The sequence below is a fragment of the Cyprinus carpio genome, chromosome A9 (assembly GCF_018340385.1).
Source record: "Cyprinus carpio isolate SPL01 chromosome A9, ASM1834038v1, whole genome shotgun sequence".
In the NCBI taxonomy this organism is placed as follows: Eukaryota; Metazoa; Chordata; class Actinopteri; order Cypriniformes; family Cyprinidae; genus Cyprinus; species Cyprinus carpio.
Genome location: NC_056580.1, coordinates 30,321,386 through 30,340,467, shown reverse-complemented (window position 1 = coordinate 30,340,467; position 19,082 = coordinate 30,321,386). Strand labels below are relative to the sequence as shown.

General features: G+C 39.0%; 1 protein-coding gene across 2 annotated transcripts in view; it reads right to left on the bottom strand.

The window, feature by feature from the left end:
* Positions 1-19,082, bottom strand: part of LOC109071078 (inactive dipeptidyl peptidase 10-like) — a 57,680-nt gene that overhangs the window by 16,973 nt on the left and 21,625 nt on the right. The window contains exons 1-3 of one of the 2 annotated variants that reach the window (XM_042764416.1): positions 16,753-17,293; positions 4,836-4,950; positions 4,483-4,578 (exon numbers count right to left, since the gene is read on the bottom strand). In XM_042764416.1, the coding sequence (XP_042620350.1) occupies positions 4,483-4,578; positions 4,836-4,950; positions 16,753-16,803 (262 nt within the window). In that variant the 5' untranslated portion in view covers positions 16,804-17,293. Of the gene's footprint in view, positions 1-4,482; positions 4,579-4,835; positions 4,951-16,752; positions 17,294-19,082 lie in introns of those variants that run through there. The other variant, XM_042764415.1, reaches the window with a different exon arrangement.

The following is a 19,082-nucleotide window of genomic DNA, read 5'->3' as shown; positions in this document are numbered from 1 at the left end:
GAGCTCTGAAGATCAAATTTACGTGTAGAAATAAATTCAAACAACAGAAGACTTTACTCACACTTCTTTACCCAATCACTATTAAACAGATCACGGATTTGATGTGCGTGCTGCTGTTAAATTTCACAAAGATACATGAGTGAGAGCTGAATTCAGCTGAGAGGTTCTGAAGAAGAAACAGTTTGTCCAGAAGAACAGCTGCATCTCATTGTCAGCAGTCAGATAACAGTCTCTATTCAACAGAGTTTGATCCAGCATGAGACAGGAGAACCGCTGCTTTGAAATATTTATTATCTCGTGCTCTGCAGATGTGATGCCTTCACTCGTTCTGAGGGTCACGTGCTGAATGTACACACAAACGCTCACTAGAGGACGATCTGCTGCATGAGTAATGTCAGACTGAGCTGCATCACATCCACAGATAAGACTCACTGAAGAACAGTGTTAAGCTGAAGTCTGGAGTGACTGCCGGACTTTGATAAACACAGAACTGTCTGAAAGAGAAGCAGGAGCTGAAGGATTCACTGCATCACACACTCACAATGAAATATTCATGCTGCTGCCGCCAGTGTAAGACCTGAGTGCCCCTTCCCCCATCCAGTTACCATAGCAACTACCACATCCACTACTCAGACACATCCCCGCACACACACACACACACACACAATGCCAAGGCCTGTGATGCCCGATATGGCAGAAATAGTTCAGCGTAACTAGACGGTATTCACAAATCTGAAAGGTCAAGTTTTTAAATTCACATCATCAGACGCTTTCACACACTCCATGAACTATTCAAACACATTCATGTCCTACATGCTGGCCCAACTATTTCTACCACGTGATGTCTCATTGGTTCTTATGATGCAGGAAATAGTATCTGACATAGCCTTCAATCAGGAATGAGCGCTAACAGGAAGTTCACATTGTGTTAAACTGGCACACTCTCCACTCACAGCCTCACAGACACAAAAATATGAAAAATGTCAAATCGTTGTGCTCCTGCACAGTGTCTTGCAGGAAGCTTCAAAGTGTAAAAAGTGTAGACGGAGACCTGGAGAGGCCTACAAGCCATAGTGTCTCGCACTCAGTATGAAATTTGGAGGAGGATTAGTGATGATCTGGGGAGCTTCAGCAAGGCTGGAATCTGGCACATTCGTCTTTAATCAATTCATGTATTTATGTATATGTATATACAGTATGCCACTCTCCAGGTTATTGGGCATTTCCCACTTTGGATTGATAGAATTTCTCATCACAAAGTCTACACACATTTCTAGGGGTGTAACGGTACACAAACATGACGATTCAGTACAGTTTTGGTACAGCAGGGGGAAAATTATTATTATTAGTTTTTACTGAACAAATTGCTCTTTCTTTAAATAAACTCAGTTATAATAACAATTTTCTTAGGGATAAAAATCTACCTCGGCTTATGCTATGATCCTATGATTTACATTAGGCCTACTATGAGGTTACAGTTAACCACAGAGCCCAAACTTAAAATAAATACAATACAATTTCTTTTTAAATATAACAAGCAACACTCAACTTTAAAAAAAATTATGCTAACATTGCACATAATGCAGTTTTTAAATTAACTTCTATATTATAAAAATTCTATTTGTTGTTGAAATGTATATTTATTTACACAGTGCCTCTCTTAACTCGTTTCATAACAGATTTATTTAAACATTAAATAATTAAGACATCACTAACAGGTAAGGTAAAATGTAATGGGTATATAGTCTAATATTTCGCGAAATACTCTTCTCTAGACTTCATTCATCGCACACTAATGAGTTGTGGACACTGATGACTTCCTGAGGAGGATTGAGCACATGAGGCGTGAGATGTTCATTCACGTTTATTTTGTGTTAAAACTAGTAAAGAGAAAGAGATGATCGCATTGCCGTTTGAACTGGGGCGTTTATTCCGTGATCTGTCGTGCCACATCAAAGAGCAACAAAATGGCATTTGTTGTTTCCTAAAAAAAGAACATAATTTGAAAGATGAGACTTTGTTTCTTATCAAAAGTAACATTATATAAAACTGGAACTTTCCAATGAATTTCCACCCCAAAATCTTTGTACGAATACGTATATCGTTACACCCCTACACTATCCTATACGGTTTCATCCTCACTTCCTTCACCCTCTTTGATTGATTCTGACATTTTGTTTGGACTATTTTTGTCTTGTTTGATAAGATTTGCACGCACCAGCTGGTCTTTTCATTGGGTGCAGCATGTTCTCTGTGGATGTCGCTCTAAACTCAGGGCTGCAGAGAGGAAATGGCATAAATCAAGAAACTCTAATGACCTCAGTGTGTATCAGTCTCTCCTCTCTTCCTTCTCTGCAAATGTCTTCACTACTAAATTGACGTACTACCACAACAAAATTAACAACTGTTCTGACTCTTGCACACTTTTCAAAACTTTCTCTTCTCTTCTTTGTCCTCCTCCTCCTTCATCAAGTCTTACAGCTGATGACTTTGCAATTTTCTTCACAAATAACACAATAACCATCGGTGACCAATTCCCCACACCACAAACTGATGATAACTTCATAACGACAAATACACACTCTCTCTCCTCCTTCTCTCCAACCTCATAGACGGATGTTTCCAAACTTATCCTGTCCAATCATCATACTACCTGTCCACTTGATCCTATCTCTGCTCACCTCCTTCAGGCCATTTCTTCTTCAGTCATACCTTTGCTTTCTCACATTGTCAACACCTCTCTTCATACTGGTACATTTCCCACAGCATTTAAGCAGGCTCGGGTAAGCCCACTGCTTAAAAAACCCTCTCTAAATCCAGCCCTTTTAGGCAAGGCAATGCAAGGCAAGGCGACCAACCAGCTCTCTATGTTTCTTGCACAGAGCAACCTCCTGGACAGCAACCAATCTTGCTTCAAAAGCAGCCCCTCAACTGAGACTGCCCTGCTCTCGGTTACTGAAGCCCTGCGACTGTCAAGAGCAGCTTCCAAATCCTCAGTACTCATCTTGCTGGATACGTCTGCTGCTTTTGACACTGTTAATCACCAGATTCTCCTGTCCACCCTCAGAAAGATGGGCATCTCTGGAACCACACTCCTGTGGTTTAAGTCCTACCTCTCAGGTAGATCCTTCAGGGTGTCTTGGAGGGGTGAGGTTTCTAAGTCACCACTTATTTGTATTGTGGTTTGTGAATGCTCTGTGGTTGGGGTTCTTCTCTTCTCCATCTACATGACGTCATAAGGATCTGTCATTCAGAAGCATGGCTTTTCTTATCACTGCTATGCTGATGACACTCAACTCTACTTCTCATTCCAACCAGATGATCCAACAGTAGCTGTTCGCATTGCAGCCTGTCTGAGATACATTTCAATCTGGATGAAGGACCATAACCTTCAGCTCAACCTTACTAAGACAGAACTGCTTGTGGTTCCAGCAAACCCATCATTTCATCACAACTCCTCTATACAGCTGAGTTTGTTAACCATAACTCCTTCCAGGACAGCCAGAAACCTAGGAGTTGTGATGGATCATCAGTTAAGCTTCACAGACCATATTGCTACAATGACCCGGTCCTGCAGATTTGCCTTATACAACATTAGGAAGATTATGCCCTGTCTGTCAGACCAAGCCGCACAACTTCTTGTCCAAGCTCTTGTTCTCTCCAGACTGGACTATGTAATGCTCTTTTGGCGGGCCCTCTGTATGCACCGGGGTCTGAGAGTAGCGCAATTTCGATTCTCTGTATGTATGTACTGTACATGTGGAAGAATTGACAATAAAGCAGACTTGACTTCCTGCATTTACTATCAAGCCTTTGCAACTGATCCAGAATGCAGCAGTGAGAGTGGTCTTCAATGAGGCAAAAAAATCTCACATTACTCCTCTCCTCATCAGGTTACACTGGCTACCAGTAACCGCTCGCATTCAAGGTACTGATGCTTGCCTACAAGACGTCCACTGGCACGGCGCCAATATACCTAAACTCACTAGTATAATCACATATACCTAAGCGTAGGCGTCCTCCAGAAGCTTGCGTTCTGCAAGTGAACAGCGCCTTGTGGTGCCACCCCAAAGAGGTTCAAAATCACTCTCACAGACCTTTTCCTGGACTGTGTCCAGCTGGTGGAATGACTTCCCAATCTCAATTCGAACAGCTGAGTCTTTAGTCATTTTCAAAAAACATTTAAAGACACATCTTTTTCGCCAGCACTTGACCAACTAATACTCACACTTACCTATTCTATTCTATTCTATTCTATTCTATTACTAAAAAAACATCTATGTGTACTGTGCTAGACTAACTGAGACTTGTCATGGCACTTGTATACTGTTGTTTTTACTGTTGTATACTGATTGCTTCTATTGTTCTCATTTGTAAGTCGCTTTGGATAAAAGCGTCTGCTAAATGATTAAATGTAAATGTAATGAATGAGATCCATTAGAAATGAATGATGTGTGTGGCTCTGTGGTCATATCATCTTACCATTGATCCAATGAGCTTCAGGGTCATGCACGTAGAAACCTGTGCTGAAAAGATCCTCCACCGTCAGCTTGGTGTCGCTGCCAGGTTGCGTATCCACTGTCACACAAACAGACAAACAAGAGCACCAGGTCAGTAATGGAGATGCTGCAGGCGTCATATGTCACATAACAAATGGCAGATTGAGTAACGCCGCTCACACTGCTGCTGGCCTAACACTCAAGGCTTTCGCAATGCAAAAATCTGCAAGATTGATTACAAGTAGGACCTGGATAGTTGTGAACATGAGCACTGTGAGAAAATCACAATGAATGAGGATGAACATGTACCTCATCATTATGTGTTTGCTGTAGTACCTGGAGTGAGGAGGATCACAGACATAGTGATGAGAGAACAGACCACCAGAATGACCAGCAGAGCGATCGCGATCCCCTTCCAGTTTCTCTGAGGAGGACTCATTCCCGCCAGATCTTCAGGAAACACAAACACACACAAACACTTCATTTCTTTATCTGCCACAGAAATCAAAGCAAGAATGTCGAGGTTTAACATCTAGTAATGACTTGAGTGAGTAATACTAAAGGTTTCATTTGTACTGATTGTTTTCATTTTCAGTTCATTTGTACTCAATGTACTCAAAGGGACGAGTCTAAATGATCTGGGTAACAGATCACGTCTCATGTGAGCTAGTTAATTTGGAGTCATGATTTCTGTCGAGATGTTCCGTCATGATGAAAGGCTTTCTGCTCCAACTCTAGTACTTCATTAACTTCTCAAACCTTCATCTTCACAAAGGACTAGAAACACTGTACAGGAACATTTCTGCTCACTGATGACACTTACTGCCTTCCCGTCTTTCAGAAAACATGTTCCTCCTGGTTTAGAGGCTGAAACGTGCGGTCAGACAGCACTGAATGTAATAAAACACAAGTGAGTCGATATAATAGAGACAGTTCAGGCTAACAGTGGAATTCGACATCAGCGTGACCAAACGAAAGCTCCTGAATCAGTTTAGAAGAGCAAACCAACCCTGTTTTAAAGGAAAATCATACTTAGATCTTGTACATAATGTCTTCAGTCAATGATAATCTCTGTCCTTTTAGAGGATCATAAATCATTTAAACACTTCAACAGTCAGTCAACAGACTCACTTCCTCATGTACCTGCAATCACATCGACATTACAGCTCTGGTTCTCTGTCTGCAGAACAGGTGAAACGGTTAAACAATGTGATGTGGTGATTTGCTGAATTTCAGTCAAGAGCAATATTAAAAACATTTTTAAAAAAAAAAACAATGAACTGATGAAAATGAACTCCTCAGACCTTGGCTGTGAGCATCTGCACACGTGTATAAAGACAGAGAAAGCATGCACCGCTATTTTTAGTGAGGTGACACGTGTACCGCTGCTCGCTTTGACCTCGCCGAGGGCACATTTAGGACATTCAGAGGACGAACAGATTCACCGAACCATCATTCATCTCTCAAAGTGAGCGACAGACATCAGGTTCTTCTTACTGCGTTCCTTCACACGCCATCAAACACCATAATCAATACAGAAGACAAAAACCATACACACGTAACACTCCACGTAAGCAATTGTTAGCAATGTCACTGTGCAAAATACTCCTACATGTGTCTGTAAAGGTATGTGCATGTCAGAATAATAAAATCATAAGGACATCAGGGGCCGATTGCATAAACTTCACTCTGAGCAACTGAGTATCTCTTACTCTTCAGATTCAAATTAGACCAAGCTACGCTTTTTATTATGTAACTGGCTTTAAAAAAAGAAGTTATGTCCAGTCTTAAAAAATTGGATGACTTGCTTGTGAGACTAAAGTCTAAGCATTTTATGCAACCGGCCACTGAACAAAACATTTTGACTGCGTGGATTATTACATACATCAGAGCTTGTGGCGGTGCAAAACACACACAATTAAAGGCACAAATGTTGGTGTGCTGTTTCATGTCACACAGATTTGAGCACGAACCTGAAAAACAAAAGCCTAACCCGTGATTAGTGAGCTTTATATATCTATATATATATATATAGAGAGAGAGAGAGAGAGAGAGAGAGAGAGAGAGAGAGAGAGAGAGCTATAATGCAGTAATGAAACACATCGTTATTTCATATCCCACACACAGACACTGAATTGCAGTGACATTTCTCAGAGCGCTGTGCTGTTTTTAGAGGTAGTTTTATGGTTCCCTGCGTCTGACATCATAATGTTATTGCATGTTTTCATTTTCAAGAGAGAACAGAGAAACTAATACATAATGAATGTGAACCGCTGCTAATGGTATGTTTGTGAAGGCATCATAATGTCAAATACATTTATTGAGCTGATGTTAGAGGTCAAACCGCATCAGTGTCATCCAAAAACACACAGCACTGAATATCATCTGACATTTACAAATGTAGCAACATTAATAATACATTATTGTCACCAAATCTCACATTTCTATTCCATTACTTCAACGGGAAACAGGATTTGCAGAAGCATTCAGATCCTCATCTCATTGTACTCCGAGTTTGACTGATTTAATTATCTGATGTAGGGATGCTCATATTGACCGTTTAACCTTTAAAAGAAAGTTAGAAATTTGACAGATTAATACTATCAGTTAAACGGTTTAAAAGTTTTGTCAGGAACATGGACTGTCTGTGTCATGTTTTGCCTCTGTTTCTGTTCCCTTATTTTTAGCATGTTCCTGTCCTCCTCTAGTCTAATTATCATATGTGATCCACCTGTGTTTCTCCAATTATCCCTTGCATTTAAGTCTATGCTTTTGCGTTCTATCTCAGGTCTACTTATGTTCGTGTGTTTCCTGCCATTGCCTGTATTGGATGTACCCTTTGTTCTTTGGATTAAAGACTCACTGTAGTATTGTGGCTGTCACGGCGTGGAGACGCTGTGTGTTTCATTGTGAAAGTGAAAATACTTTCTTTGTTCTTCCAAAAGAGGACACAACTAGAAATCAGTGGTTAAGTTTTATTTACAACACTGTTTCAGAACAGTTCAACCCAAATATTCAGATGTGTGCAACAGATTTTACAGAGGACGAGGACTGTTTCCTGGGAAGTAGCGTACAATTCCGGCGTTCTGACAAATAATGCTGACTCACAGCCTGTATGTATGTTTTCATATGTAAAGGATTTGTCACTTATGATTCAACGCGAGTTTTGAGCAGTGTAGAGTAGCACTTGTTGTTTGTCGTTTCTCCGATCACAAATGCATATATAGTTTTATGTTTACGCGGGGGGATGCAATGCAGCATGTAAAAAGAGAGTATAAGTCATTATAATCAGTAATTATGTCCCCACTGGATGCAACAAATGCTTCGTTTGTAATGGGTTTTATTGGTTTTGTCTCGTCGTGTCGGGATACACAGCATCACAGTATGTTAAGGGCGTAACATTTCCATCACACACTTCCGGGAGACGGCCAATCACACCTGGATAGCTGGCCAATCAGAGCACACCTCGCTTTTCAGAACGATGAGCTTTGTATAAATCTACATGTTTCAGAAAGGAGGGGCATAGAGGAGAAACAATAATGTACAGTATGTGGAAAATAATGTTTTTTGAACCTTAAACCGCATAAACACATTGCATTACACCAAATACACAAATAATGTTCTTTTTAGCAGCATCATATGGCCCTTTTAAATTGTCTGTATTAGTGTTGTCAAAAGACCCGGTACTTCAGTACCAAGTCGGTACTAAAAAAATTAAAATGTCACGGTACCAGGTTTCTGTAAATGTTAAGCCGCAAAAGTTGGTTGAAATATGAATCCTGCATGTTCTGCGTGTCTCTGTGTGAAGCGCGTGACGCTTGCAGTAATTTCAGCATCTGCCGTCTCAATGAGGACATAAATACATAAACAACATCACCAGATCTGTTCTGAGTCACTTCACAAGCATCTTACCATTTCATTTGAGTAAAACCAGTGTCAACTTAAAGGTATTCACGGCAACCCAGGGTTTCCCACACACTGATTTCAAAATCAAAAACCGATGCGGGTGTTTTTATATCACTGTATTTCAGAAGGAAACCGAATGTATTTAGAATTTTTTTATTTCATTTTCATTTCATTTTGCATGTAATGCTTGATAAGGCAGCGATTGTGAGCTCAGCGATGCTTTGCAGCCGTTACCGGAGAATCCTGTATCTCTCCCGCTCTTAAAGCGCCTCCTGCTGGCAGAAAATGATTTTGCATATATATGTATATATAGAGAAATAAAGAAAGAAATAAATCACACAATATTTCTTCCATGTTTTAATTTTAATGGCAAATCCCCTTTATTTAACAAAAAATAAAATGTGTTTAAATTTCATTAATTAAAAGACAAATTAAATTTGGGTGAAACTTGTTTGCTGTTTTTCATAATTATATTACTTGTAGAAAAACTTTAAACACAGTTGTAGATAAGTATAAAGAATGGCATTGGTTTTATTTTTAGTGATAAAAAGTGTGTGTGGTTTTTTTTTTTAATTAGCATATTTTTGTGTTTTGCTTTGGTACCAAAATTGGTACAGAGAACCGTGGATTTTCACTGGTATCGGTAGTGACACTAGTCTGTATAAACAAGTCTTTTGAAAGAAGAAATTTTTTACTGAACATATCTTGTCACTTGGCAATTAAATTGCATTCCATTTTTCCAAAAGCACTATTTCCTCAAAAGCACTATAAGAATTGTTAGTGAAATCACCACATAATGGGAGTCATTACATCCCTTCAAGCCCATTCACATCATGGACAATAAACTTTAACAACAACTATAACTATAAAGTTTTAATAAGTGTTCTAATTCTATGAGAATAAAGAGTCCCCATCACAACTATAACAGTAAAATAGAGCGACAATATCATGGGAATCATTTTCAGAGCGATTTTTCCCCGCTGATAAACGATACAAACATTGAGAGCAAATCAGAATCCATCAGACTTTAAAGAGCTCGAGCATTTAGAGCTGCAGACGACAAGCCTGCAGACTGATGGATAAACAACACCTTAACACACCTGCAGCACGTCTGCAGTGTATAACATTCAGAACATTACTGAACACTTTCCAATATTCTTTCAGCTTGACCAGTTCTACCAAAAAGACTTGGGAGGTAAAGACTTTTGATTATTGAAGTATTTATTTACAAAACCAAAAAAAAAAAAAAAAAAAACAGAATTATTTGGCATAGGCCCCATCTGTAGCTTAAATCTGAAGTCAAAGATTCCAGCTATTCCTGCCAAAGATGAAGGCAGGGAAGATCTTACCCCCACAAGGTGGGGAGGATGAAAGTGAAAGTGACAGTGAAGTGACATACAGCCAAGTACGGTGACCCATACTCAGAATTCGTGCTCTGCATTTAACCCATCCAAAGTGAACACACACACACTGTGAACACACACACACCGTGAACACACACCCGGAGCAGTGTGTATCATTTATGCTGCGGCGCCCGGGGAGCAGTTGGGGGTTCAGTGCCTTGCTCAAGGACACCTCAGTCGTGGTGTTGAAGGAGAGAGCGCTGTACATTCACCCCCCCACCTACAACTCCTGCCGGCCCGAGACTCGAACTCACAACCTTTGGATTGCAAGTCCAACACTCTAACCATTAGGCCACGACTGCCCCCCAAAGGAGGGAAATGACAGCGGTAGTATCTGCAGACACAATGAAGGGTGAGTAGAGGGCTTATATATTCCTCATGCTGAGAGACAACTGGCTAGATCTAATTGTAATAAGTGACGTGGCATTAAGTCTTTTGAGTAGAACTTGCGCTGATGCTTCCATTTATAGAAAAACTGAAGTGTGTACTTGTGAGACTAGGCTTTGTGCCGGTAGAAGAACCATTTTCATGCAGATTTCTTCTATTGAGGCTTGAGAAACATGATCAAAAGCTCAAATTTTACTAATCAGCACTTGCACATCATCGGACAAAGAAAAATACATTGGTTCAACTGATCATCCCTGGCGTGAATAGCACCAAAGGAATTAATTATTCCTATTCTTGTTTGCACTGAACATTTGTGTTTGAAACATTCATGAAAGAATCTTAACAGTTGCCTCTATCTAGTGACGGTCGCCGTGACAACCACGTCTACAGTAGTAACGCACTCTATAACAAGCATAGTATGAAGTTTTGTATGCAAGTGTACTGTAATAACACTAATAGTTGCAAATTGTTTTATTTAGACTATAAGTTTGTGGCAACTTGCAAATGACCTCAAACACCATACACAGCGTTTCCTTTAAATTGGCAGGTTTAAGCGCAGGAAAATACAGTTTATTCTGCATTCAGCAAATTAATTTTGGGTTGGTCGATGGACCTTGTTAGGATGTCAAATACTACATTGCCGATCTGAAGCCATCTCGATACATGTCACCCATCCACGTTTGTACAAGTGACTTCAAGTTCCTGTGATCGCAAACGCCCGGCTGGTCAGGTTTGGTAAGGCTTTCTCCAAACTGACCAAATACAAACAAGACAGCAATAAATGAAAGATATTAACAAGAAATGTGGGAGCGATTCCTATTTCAGAGAGCGCGTGCAGATGAGGAGTTAATGTGCCGCTTGCTTGACGGTGGAACAGTGAACCGTGTCTACACCGGACGCGACACCAGGTTTAGTCTCTTTACAGGACATTTGAGCTCTGTAACAGTAGCTCTTAAACAGGACAAGGCAGTATACTGTCGGGGATTTGTCATGTCGTATCGTGTAGCATCACTGATTATAATGAATTACATAGCCTAGTATTTTGTTGTGACGCGCCACGCGGCTCGCATCCTCGCATCTTGTAGACAGTATTTAACTTTTTTATTTAGGCAACTTTCTTGTTTAACTGTATTATTTCTTAGATCTTTATTTTAGTGATTTGCAGGCTGCGTGTTCACTGTAGGAAGTGCTAAAATAAACATGCATTTTTGTTTATAGATGATTGAGCCTTAGAGGCATTTTTATACCAAAATTTTATTTATATTTATATATATATATATATATATATATATATATATATATATATAAACACACACATATATCAACACCGCACCACCAGTGGTGTCACAGCCCAACCAATATCAGTCAATAATTCAAATAAATGGCACATTATCTACATTAAAACATCCATAATTAAAGCAATAATGGTTGTGCATCAGATGGCCAGCTGTAAAAATGGAAACTAAAAAGCATTTTCAATAAAAAAAAAGAAAAAGAAAAAGAAAAGAAAAGAACAAAGCTGCATGTTGTGATCTACACTAAATTTCCCAGCAAGCAGAATTTTTAAATTTAGAATAGCTGAATTTCAGGTACTGTAGGCTAAATCAAAATACCAGAAAGTGTGTTTCTCTTTCACAGTTCTGCATGAGCGTGTGAGAGAAGGCTGTGGAGACGCCAGCGATCGTCTGAAGACCCAAGCAGTGTCTCGCAGCACAGCTGTCAAACACCAAACACAAACACAAACAACCTGCAGTGACGCGTCTGCATGACTGGACTCACAGATTTCACAGCTGAAACACATTCAGCTGCTTATTTGGGTTACAAATGTTTGCCATAAAACCCATGTTAACACTGATTAAAAATATCACAAACGAACAAACTGTGATTAATGATGAATGAATGAAGAATCTCTGTCTGTGTGCTCTCATACTTTTACCTTTTATATTAGGCAGTGTGGGTAGTTATATAAAACAAAAATATTACAATAAATACATTTTATATATATATATATATATATATATATATATAATAACTCCAGTACTGTTTCTAGGCATAGGCAAGCTAGGCAGTCACCTAAAGCGCCCCCGGCGGGGGGGAGGGGGCCATGCAATAAAGCTAAGTTCAAAGGCCAATGAAAAATATTGGTACAAATATTGCTCCCGTTGTCCAAGTAAAAAGTACACAAAATCAGTCGAGAAATCCCGTTGCAAAATTGGTCCAAAAGGTGTGCGTTTTTGCACCAATGAATTGTAAAAGGATGTGTGTTTCATAAAATTCCCATATAAAACTTTAATGTCCAATGAAAAAATATTGGTATAGTAAAATATGCTAATTCACAAGATCAAAACATCCTTTGTTAAACCGCTTTGTCGAATTTAACTCATCCTTACGGAAGTGTTGAAATGAATTAATTCACTTCTGACAGCGCTTAGTAGGAGCAGCATCATACACACAGGCTGCTTCTCAATATCCTTCCTTGTTTCCTTGTTCCTCCGTCCTCCATCCTACGACCCGGAAACCGATCGAGCTCAGCCATCTTGAAGGACACTCAGTTCTCTAACTGCACCGCGAGGAGGCGAGGGTCGAGGAGTGAGGAGACTTCCTGAGGAGCTATGAGCGAGGACACACAGGTGTATCCTTTGAGGAAATGTTTTTCATTGAAAAACCTGACACGTATAAATTCTGCTCCCCCTTCACATCTTTTGTAATAATTTTAATTTATATTTTACCTTTGCTATTTAAATAAACCATACATGTCATATATTTCAGACAGGGCATCTTGCTTTATTAATATTTATTATGAATGTCTTAATTTTTATTATTTATGTATTAAAAACTTTAACAACTTAGGGGAGTTTATTTTTATTTGAGTTGATGATGATTTGAGGTGGGGTTTATGGTTTCGATTGTTTATATTTTTACATCCTCCATCCTCGCGTCTTTTCCCTGTGTCCTTCCCTCGCATCCTGAAGGGGTAGAGCTAAGAATGGAAGAGAGGAAAGGAAACGAGGATGCAAAAATAAGAATTTAGAGCGTTGTGTCATTTAAAGGGGAAGTGCACGCGTCAATGAGTAACAAAGGAATAAGTAGCTGCATTCTGTTTACTTTTATGCGACTGATCAAGCTTTTTTGGAGTCGGGGGTAACAAAGGGTTATATAGGTGTGACTGAAACAATGCCAAAAAAAGGACATTTTAAATCAACAACAACAACAACAAAAAACTATAAGAAAAGACATAAAGACAAAAAGTAGTGATTGATAATATTTAAACAAACAAACAAAATGTATTTGGGTGGGGGTGGGGTGCCAACAGGGATTTTGCATAGGGCTCAAAACGGCTAGAAATGGCCCTGTATAACACAAACTATTTTCAAAGAATATTTAATTTTATAAATACTAAACATGCAGATGTTATGACTTTATTTTAGGACTACATGGAATATTTGTACTTCTGGATGATGGCATCACTGAACCATTAATGAACTGACTTTAGCTGGAAAAATGACTCTTCGTTATTGCCCAGCAAGCAATAGCCGTCATTTCACCGTCTCGGTTAAGTATAGACCCGCTATAGTCCGGCTATGTGTAACCCACTTCTAGCCCAAATAACATTGAATTTGGTTTCATGTGATTTTTTAGCAAAATAACCTGTCAGATGAATGATATTCCATCATGTAAGCAAAGTCAACAGCGTTTACAAGGTGTTTGGTTTCATTTCTTTGACATGTTCAATACATAGCCTGAGCGTAGCCATGATTTAGCACATAGTCAGAGTGTCTATCTGTAGCCCACTTATAGTCAAACCTGATTCAGTGTAGTTTTTGACCAGACAGAGTATGAGATGGCTGATATCCCATCATGTCCGCAGTGTCAATAATCTCTACAAAGATATAAGTGTCATTTCATGACATGGTCTATATGTAGCCACGATTCCGCTCTAAACTGGACGGGCTACGTGTAGTCTGCTTTTAGCTCATCTGGTGAAATCGAGGCAATCCGTGGTCTAATTTTAACGGCTTGGCTATAGCCCTATACCAGTAACCAGATCAGAGATGAGCAGAGCCAAAATAGCCTTAAAATTGTTTACATGTAATTTTCACCCATGCAGCTTCTTATCAAATGCAAGTAAACTTTTGAAACATTTAAATTAGCATTATTTTATATTTTATTGAATTATTTTACAGCATTATTAAATATAGCATTATTTATTATGCCACAAATAATGCTAACTTTAATGTTTCAAAAGTCTACTTGCATTTGATAACATGTCATCCATCCCACAAGCTTAAATGTTACATGTTACGTGTTTAATGTTAAATGTTACATTCATACACATTATATGATATTATTGATATTCGTCTTTCATTTTATAAATAAAAATGCAATTACAATTCCCTAGATGGCAACTGTAACCCTGCTGAGACATGACTACTGGCTACTCGAGACATGAGAGTTAGTATAGACTCTATATGCTACAGGCTACTTCTATTCTCATGTATATTGGTGTTAAATGTCTTTTAAAATGTTTCTATACTTTAGCAACGTAAAGATACTTTTTTACCATGCCAATAAAGCTACTTGAATCTTGAAGTCCATCATTTATTTTAATTATTATATTGAATTTATGACTGAACAATGGCTTGTTAGATACTTGCAGGTCAATGGGCATCAGTGTTTAAGGTTGGTAAACACGGACACATATAATACTACCCGCCTGACATTGGCATGTGTTATTCAGGTTCAAAGTTGTGCAGAATTGAAGGAAGAAACCTCAAAGACAGTGTCAGACGGATGCTGGACAGGTAAAGCCTACAAAACGTGCAACATTAATCAAACATCGTGGTGTCAATACTCAATAAGTTACCATGCAAATCAGGAATGTAAAAAATAATTCCTTTACTGGTCATTTTGAAATGTCAAACTTTGTCCACAGTTGTTAACCACCTCAATCTGTATTATATTTAAGGGTTTAAAAAAATCCCTTATGTCCAAATTCAACATGAAGGGGGGTGGTCCGCTGCAGAAAGAGGCGTTTGAAAAGACTGCACTGTTCTCGGTCATTAGAGGTGTGTGTATAAAACACAACATTTACCAGAGAGCTTCTTCTTTTTTTAACTGAATGGTGATACACTATATATCTCGTTCTTGTTTTTGTTTTTAGTAGGCATCCAAGCAAAAGATAATGACTCCCTGTCACAATTAGTGTAATTACAGTAAAAAATTATGTCAAAAAGCTTTTCTTGTGCTTCTTCTTATTTAGCAGATGCTGTGATGACTAACTAAATTGAAGCATGAAGCATTTTAGAAATAAAACCAATAATTAATAATTTCCTTTAAGTTCACTGTTGGTTGTTTTATTTGTTAAAATAAGTAAACCAACACAAGGGTTAATCTTTTTTTATGTTGTCATTTATCTTTAATGGTTTAATGTTAAGTGTGATAACATGCTCTTGATTTGTATTAGATTTTTTTCCTTTTAAATATCTTATTTAAAATATTTAATTTTTGAAGTGTATTGTATTTATAAAATTTTATTTTCTCATTAATTATTTTGTATTTTTATCATTTTGTATTGTCTTAAGTTGTCAAAATTTTTATTTTTCTTAATAAAAGCTGTATATTTAATTTGTTTGGATGGATTGCTATTTTGTTGTGTATTAGCTGTAGGCTATATATGTAGGCATTCATTAGCTGTCTATTTGATGACTAGTCTATTCCTGGCTATGGTTAGACGTCTATTAAATTTTCACTGACAGCCCAAATTCAGCCTTGTTTTAGCCCAGACGTCTGGGCTGTGTTTAGACGGCTAACAGAAGTCTATTAGACGAAAAATTGCTTGCTGGGTATCTTCTTGCATCATTGACAAACTATTTAAAGCTACTTTGACACAATAAGTATTGTATAAAGCGCTTTAGAAATAAAGCTAACTTGAATTCTGTCGTCGGACATCTGTTATTTAAAATGAACACAAATTATGGAATACTAATAAGACGAGCAGCGATACAGCAGGTAGCTGGGATGAAACCTTCCCTTTAAACATTCATAAAGATTACTAACTAAAACCTTTCACGCATTATGCGACAACTGCCACAAATCAGTCTCAACATGGACTGGTGTTTTAACTCAGTCGGCTTGTCGTCAGAGGAAGCAGCGATCAGTTATCCAGCCCGAGATGTCGCACCGGGTTTGTCGCGCGCGGACAGGTGACGCGTCGTTCTTCATCCCGCGTCCTCTCGTGATTGTATTTGCATCACTGATGGCCTGAACAGGTCCTTTAGTCACGGGGGCCCGCGTGCACAGTCCCCAATTACAGTCACGAGCACAAACTGATTCACTGGTGACGAAAGAAATATTTCATTAACATTTACACCGAAAGCTAACGCTGATGTCATGAATTTGCTGACAGAACGGGCACGGGCGTTGGGTTCGCGTGCGCGCGATCCATTTCATGATACTCAACGGATTCGGGGGTGGGGGGGACGTTACAAATCAGAGAAAACGCGGACAAACGTATTTTTTGTAAACACTGTGTAACGTATGAAGATGTCGTTCGTTACCTCGTCCTGCGGATTCGGTCTTTGGCTTTGCTGCTCTTTGGTGGCCGTCATGGTTCCCGCTTCAGATGCCGCTGAGAGATCCCAAAAATACCCGAAGTCGTGATTCTAACGCCGTTTCAGGTCCAGAGAACCGCTCCTCCGTTTGCTCTTCGTCCGTGGAGGAGCGCAGCGTTTTTGTCATTCCACCGCAGCAGCGCGCGGACAGATAAAGACGAGCGTGATCGATTCTAGAACGATGTTCTAATTCTGATCTCTATCGAATTCAAACTGATTGCAAAGAAAGGATGAAAGAGCGGCGGGCGAGAGCAACGCGAACTGATGCTGCGCTCGAGGGGCGGGAGGATTGGCCTTGATGACGCGCGAGCCAGAAACAACCGACCGACAGACTGACAGACAGACAGACCGATAGACCGACAGACAGCACCTGGAACAGCACCAGACAGATCAGATATCAAATAAATCGTGGCGAGTCCAGCTACCGCTTTAAAACATGCTGCCTCGAGCAATCCCAGCATCATGACTGACATCCATCAGCTCTGAACTAAAGCAAACTCCCCACACAGAATTACGACTGTTACGAGTAAAAGATCAAACTATTTGCTCATCATCAGTGTATCTGTGAATACAGATGTGACTCCACAAATGTCACTCTCATTCCTTTCAAAAAGTGGTGACGAGGTGAGTTTGTATATCTCACACATCTTGTCTTGTTGGAAATTGCTTATTGTCATAAATGCTTCTCATATCAAGGCCACATTCACACTGCAGATGAATGTCATGATGCTACCGAGCGCTTCTGCACAGACAGTTTGGTCATTTATATGTATTAAATGCATTCCTGAAAAAATCAGGTGATATCAACATATTTATATAAAATCTGAATTCATGTGTTCAGAACTCAAATCAACAGCTAATCAATGATCCCACATTTGAAGGCATGAAATGTGTGCTGGATAAATGATGCAGTTTACTTCAAAAATCCATAATAGTTTAACATATACAGACCTAAATGAACCAATTTTCCATCGTATTGTTAACATTTCTGTGGATCTGCCCACCTGTTTTAAACATATTTGCTTCTAAAGTTAATAAATTGTGCCCAAAATACTGATAATCCTCTCTTGAATTTTGAGTTTTATTTATTTATTTATTATTTATTTTTTTATTTATTGCTGTTAGGGTCATGGGGTAAACTGATGTTTTATGATGAAGACTCGGGAGAAGCATTATCAGATAATCAACCAATTCGGCACATGTGGAACTAGCTCAATACGTGTTCATATATATATATATACAGAGCCGGCCAAGCCACTAAGCGACCTTTGCAATTGCAAAGGGCCCCGTGGCCAGCAGAGGGCCCCCTAGAGTCACTGATAGCTAGTGGGTGAAAAAAATCATACATCAAAAGTAACATAAAATAAATGAATAAAAAGAAATGGGCCTACAGTGCTCTTTATCAGGCATCATGATAAGCACAGTTGTTATTTATTTAGTTATTTATAATGGCGAATTCCCGCGAATCTTGACCCTGACTGACCCCTATGATGTCACTCGTCACCTGGTCAGTGTCTGTCAGTCAGTTAGTCCGACGTCGACGATGTCTGACAAGAAACGAAAATATCTTTCTGGCCATGAAAAACGACAAAAGAAGAGAAGAAGCAAGAAGATAAAGGTACGTAAATCTGTAGGCTTAATTTTCCGATACCTGTATGGATAATCTGCAGTCTAAAAGTCTTATATTGGGATGCAAACACTTACGGGGGGACGGTGTTGTGAGGTTTTGCGTTTGTGTTCTCCGACTTCGCGTGCAGCCGTGCACGAGCGCAAAACCTCACAACACCCTCCTCTGTCGGTGATTGGTTGGAACAATATTTGTTTTGGTTTTGAGTGGTTGCCTACAGAGACGCATTTTTTTGACGGCCTGCTTATGGGGCAGGCAACTAGCGGATCATTAGGAAAGATTAGATGAATGTGATCATTTATGGTTGGGCCTGAAATCGCTGATACAACCTTTAAATCAATTGTTTTTTTTTTTAACAAATTACTTTTTTTCCAAGGAGACCATGTATGTATGTGCGCGCACACAAATACACAAGTTTGGATTTTAATAGTTCTATTGAAATGTTACCTAATTATTATTATTGTTACTATTAATCTTGTTTGTGGTGTTTTAGATGTTATTGTTAATTTTGTTGATTTGAAAAATTCAAATATTTAAATGTTCTATTTATTATTTATTTTATATTTTATTTAAATGTTATTCTATTTGCTCTATTTCATTTAAATTATATATAGGCTGTTGTTTGTGCCTCTTAAACTCTGGTGTCAAT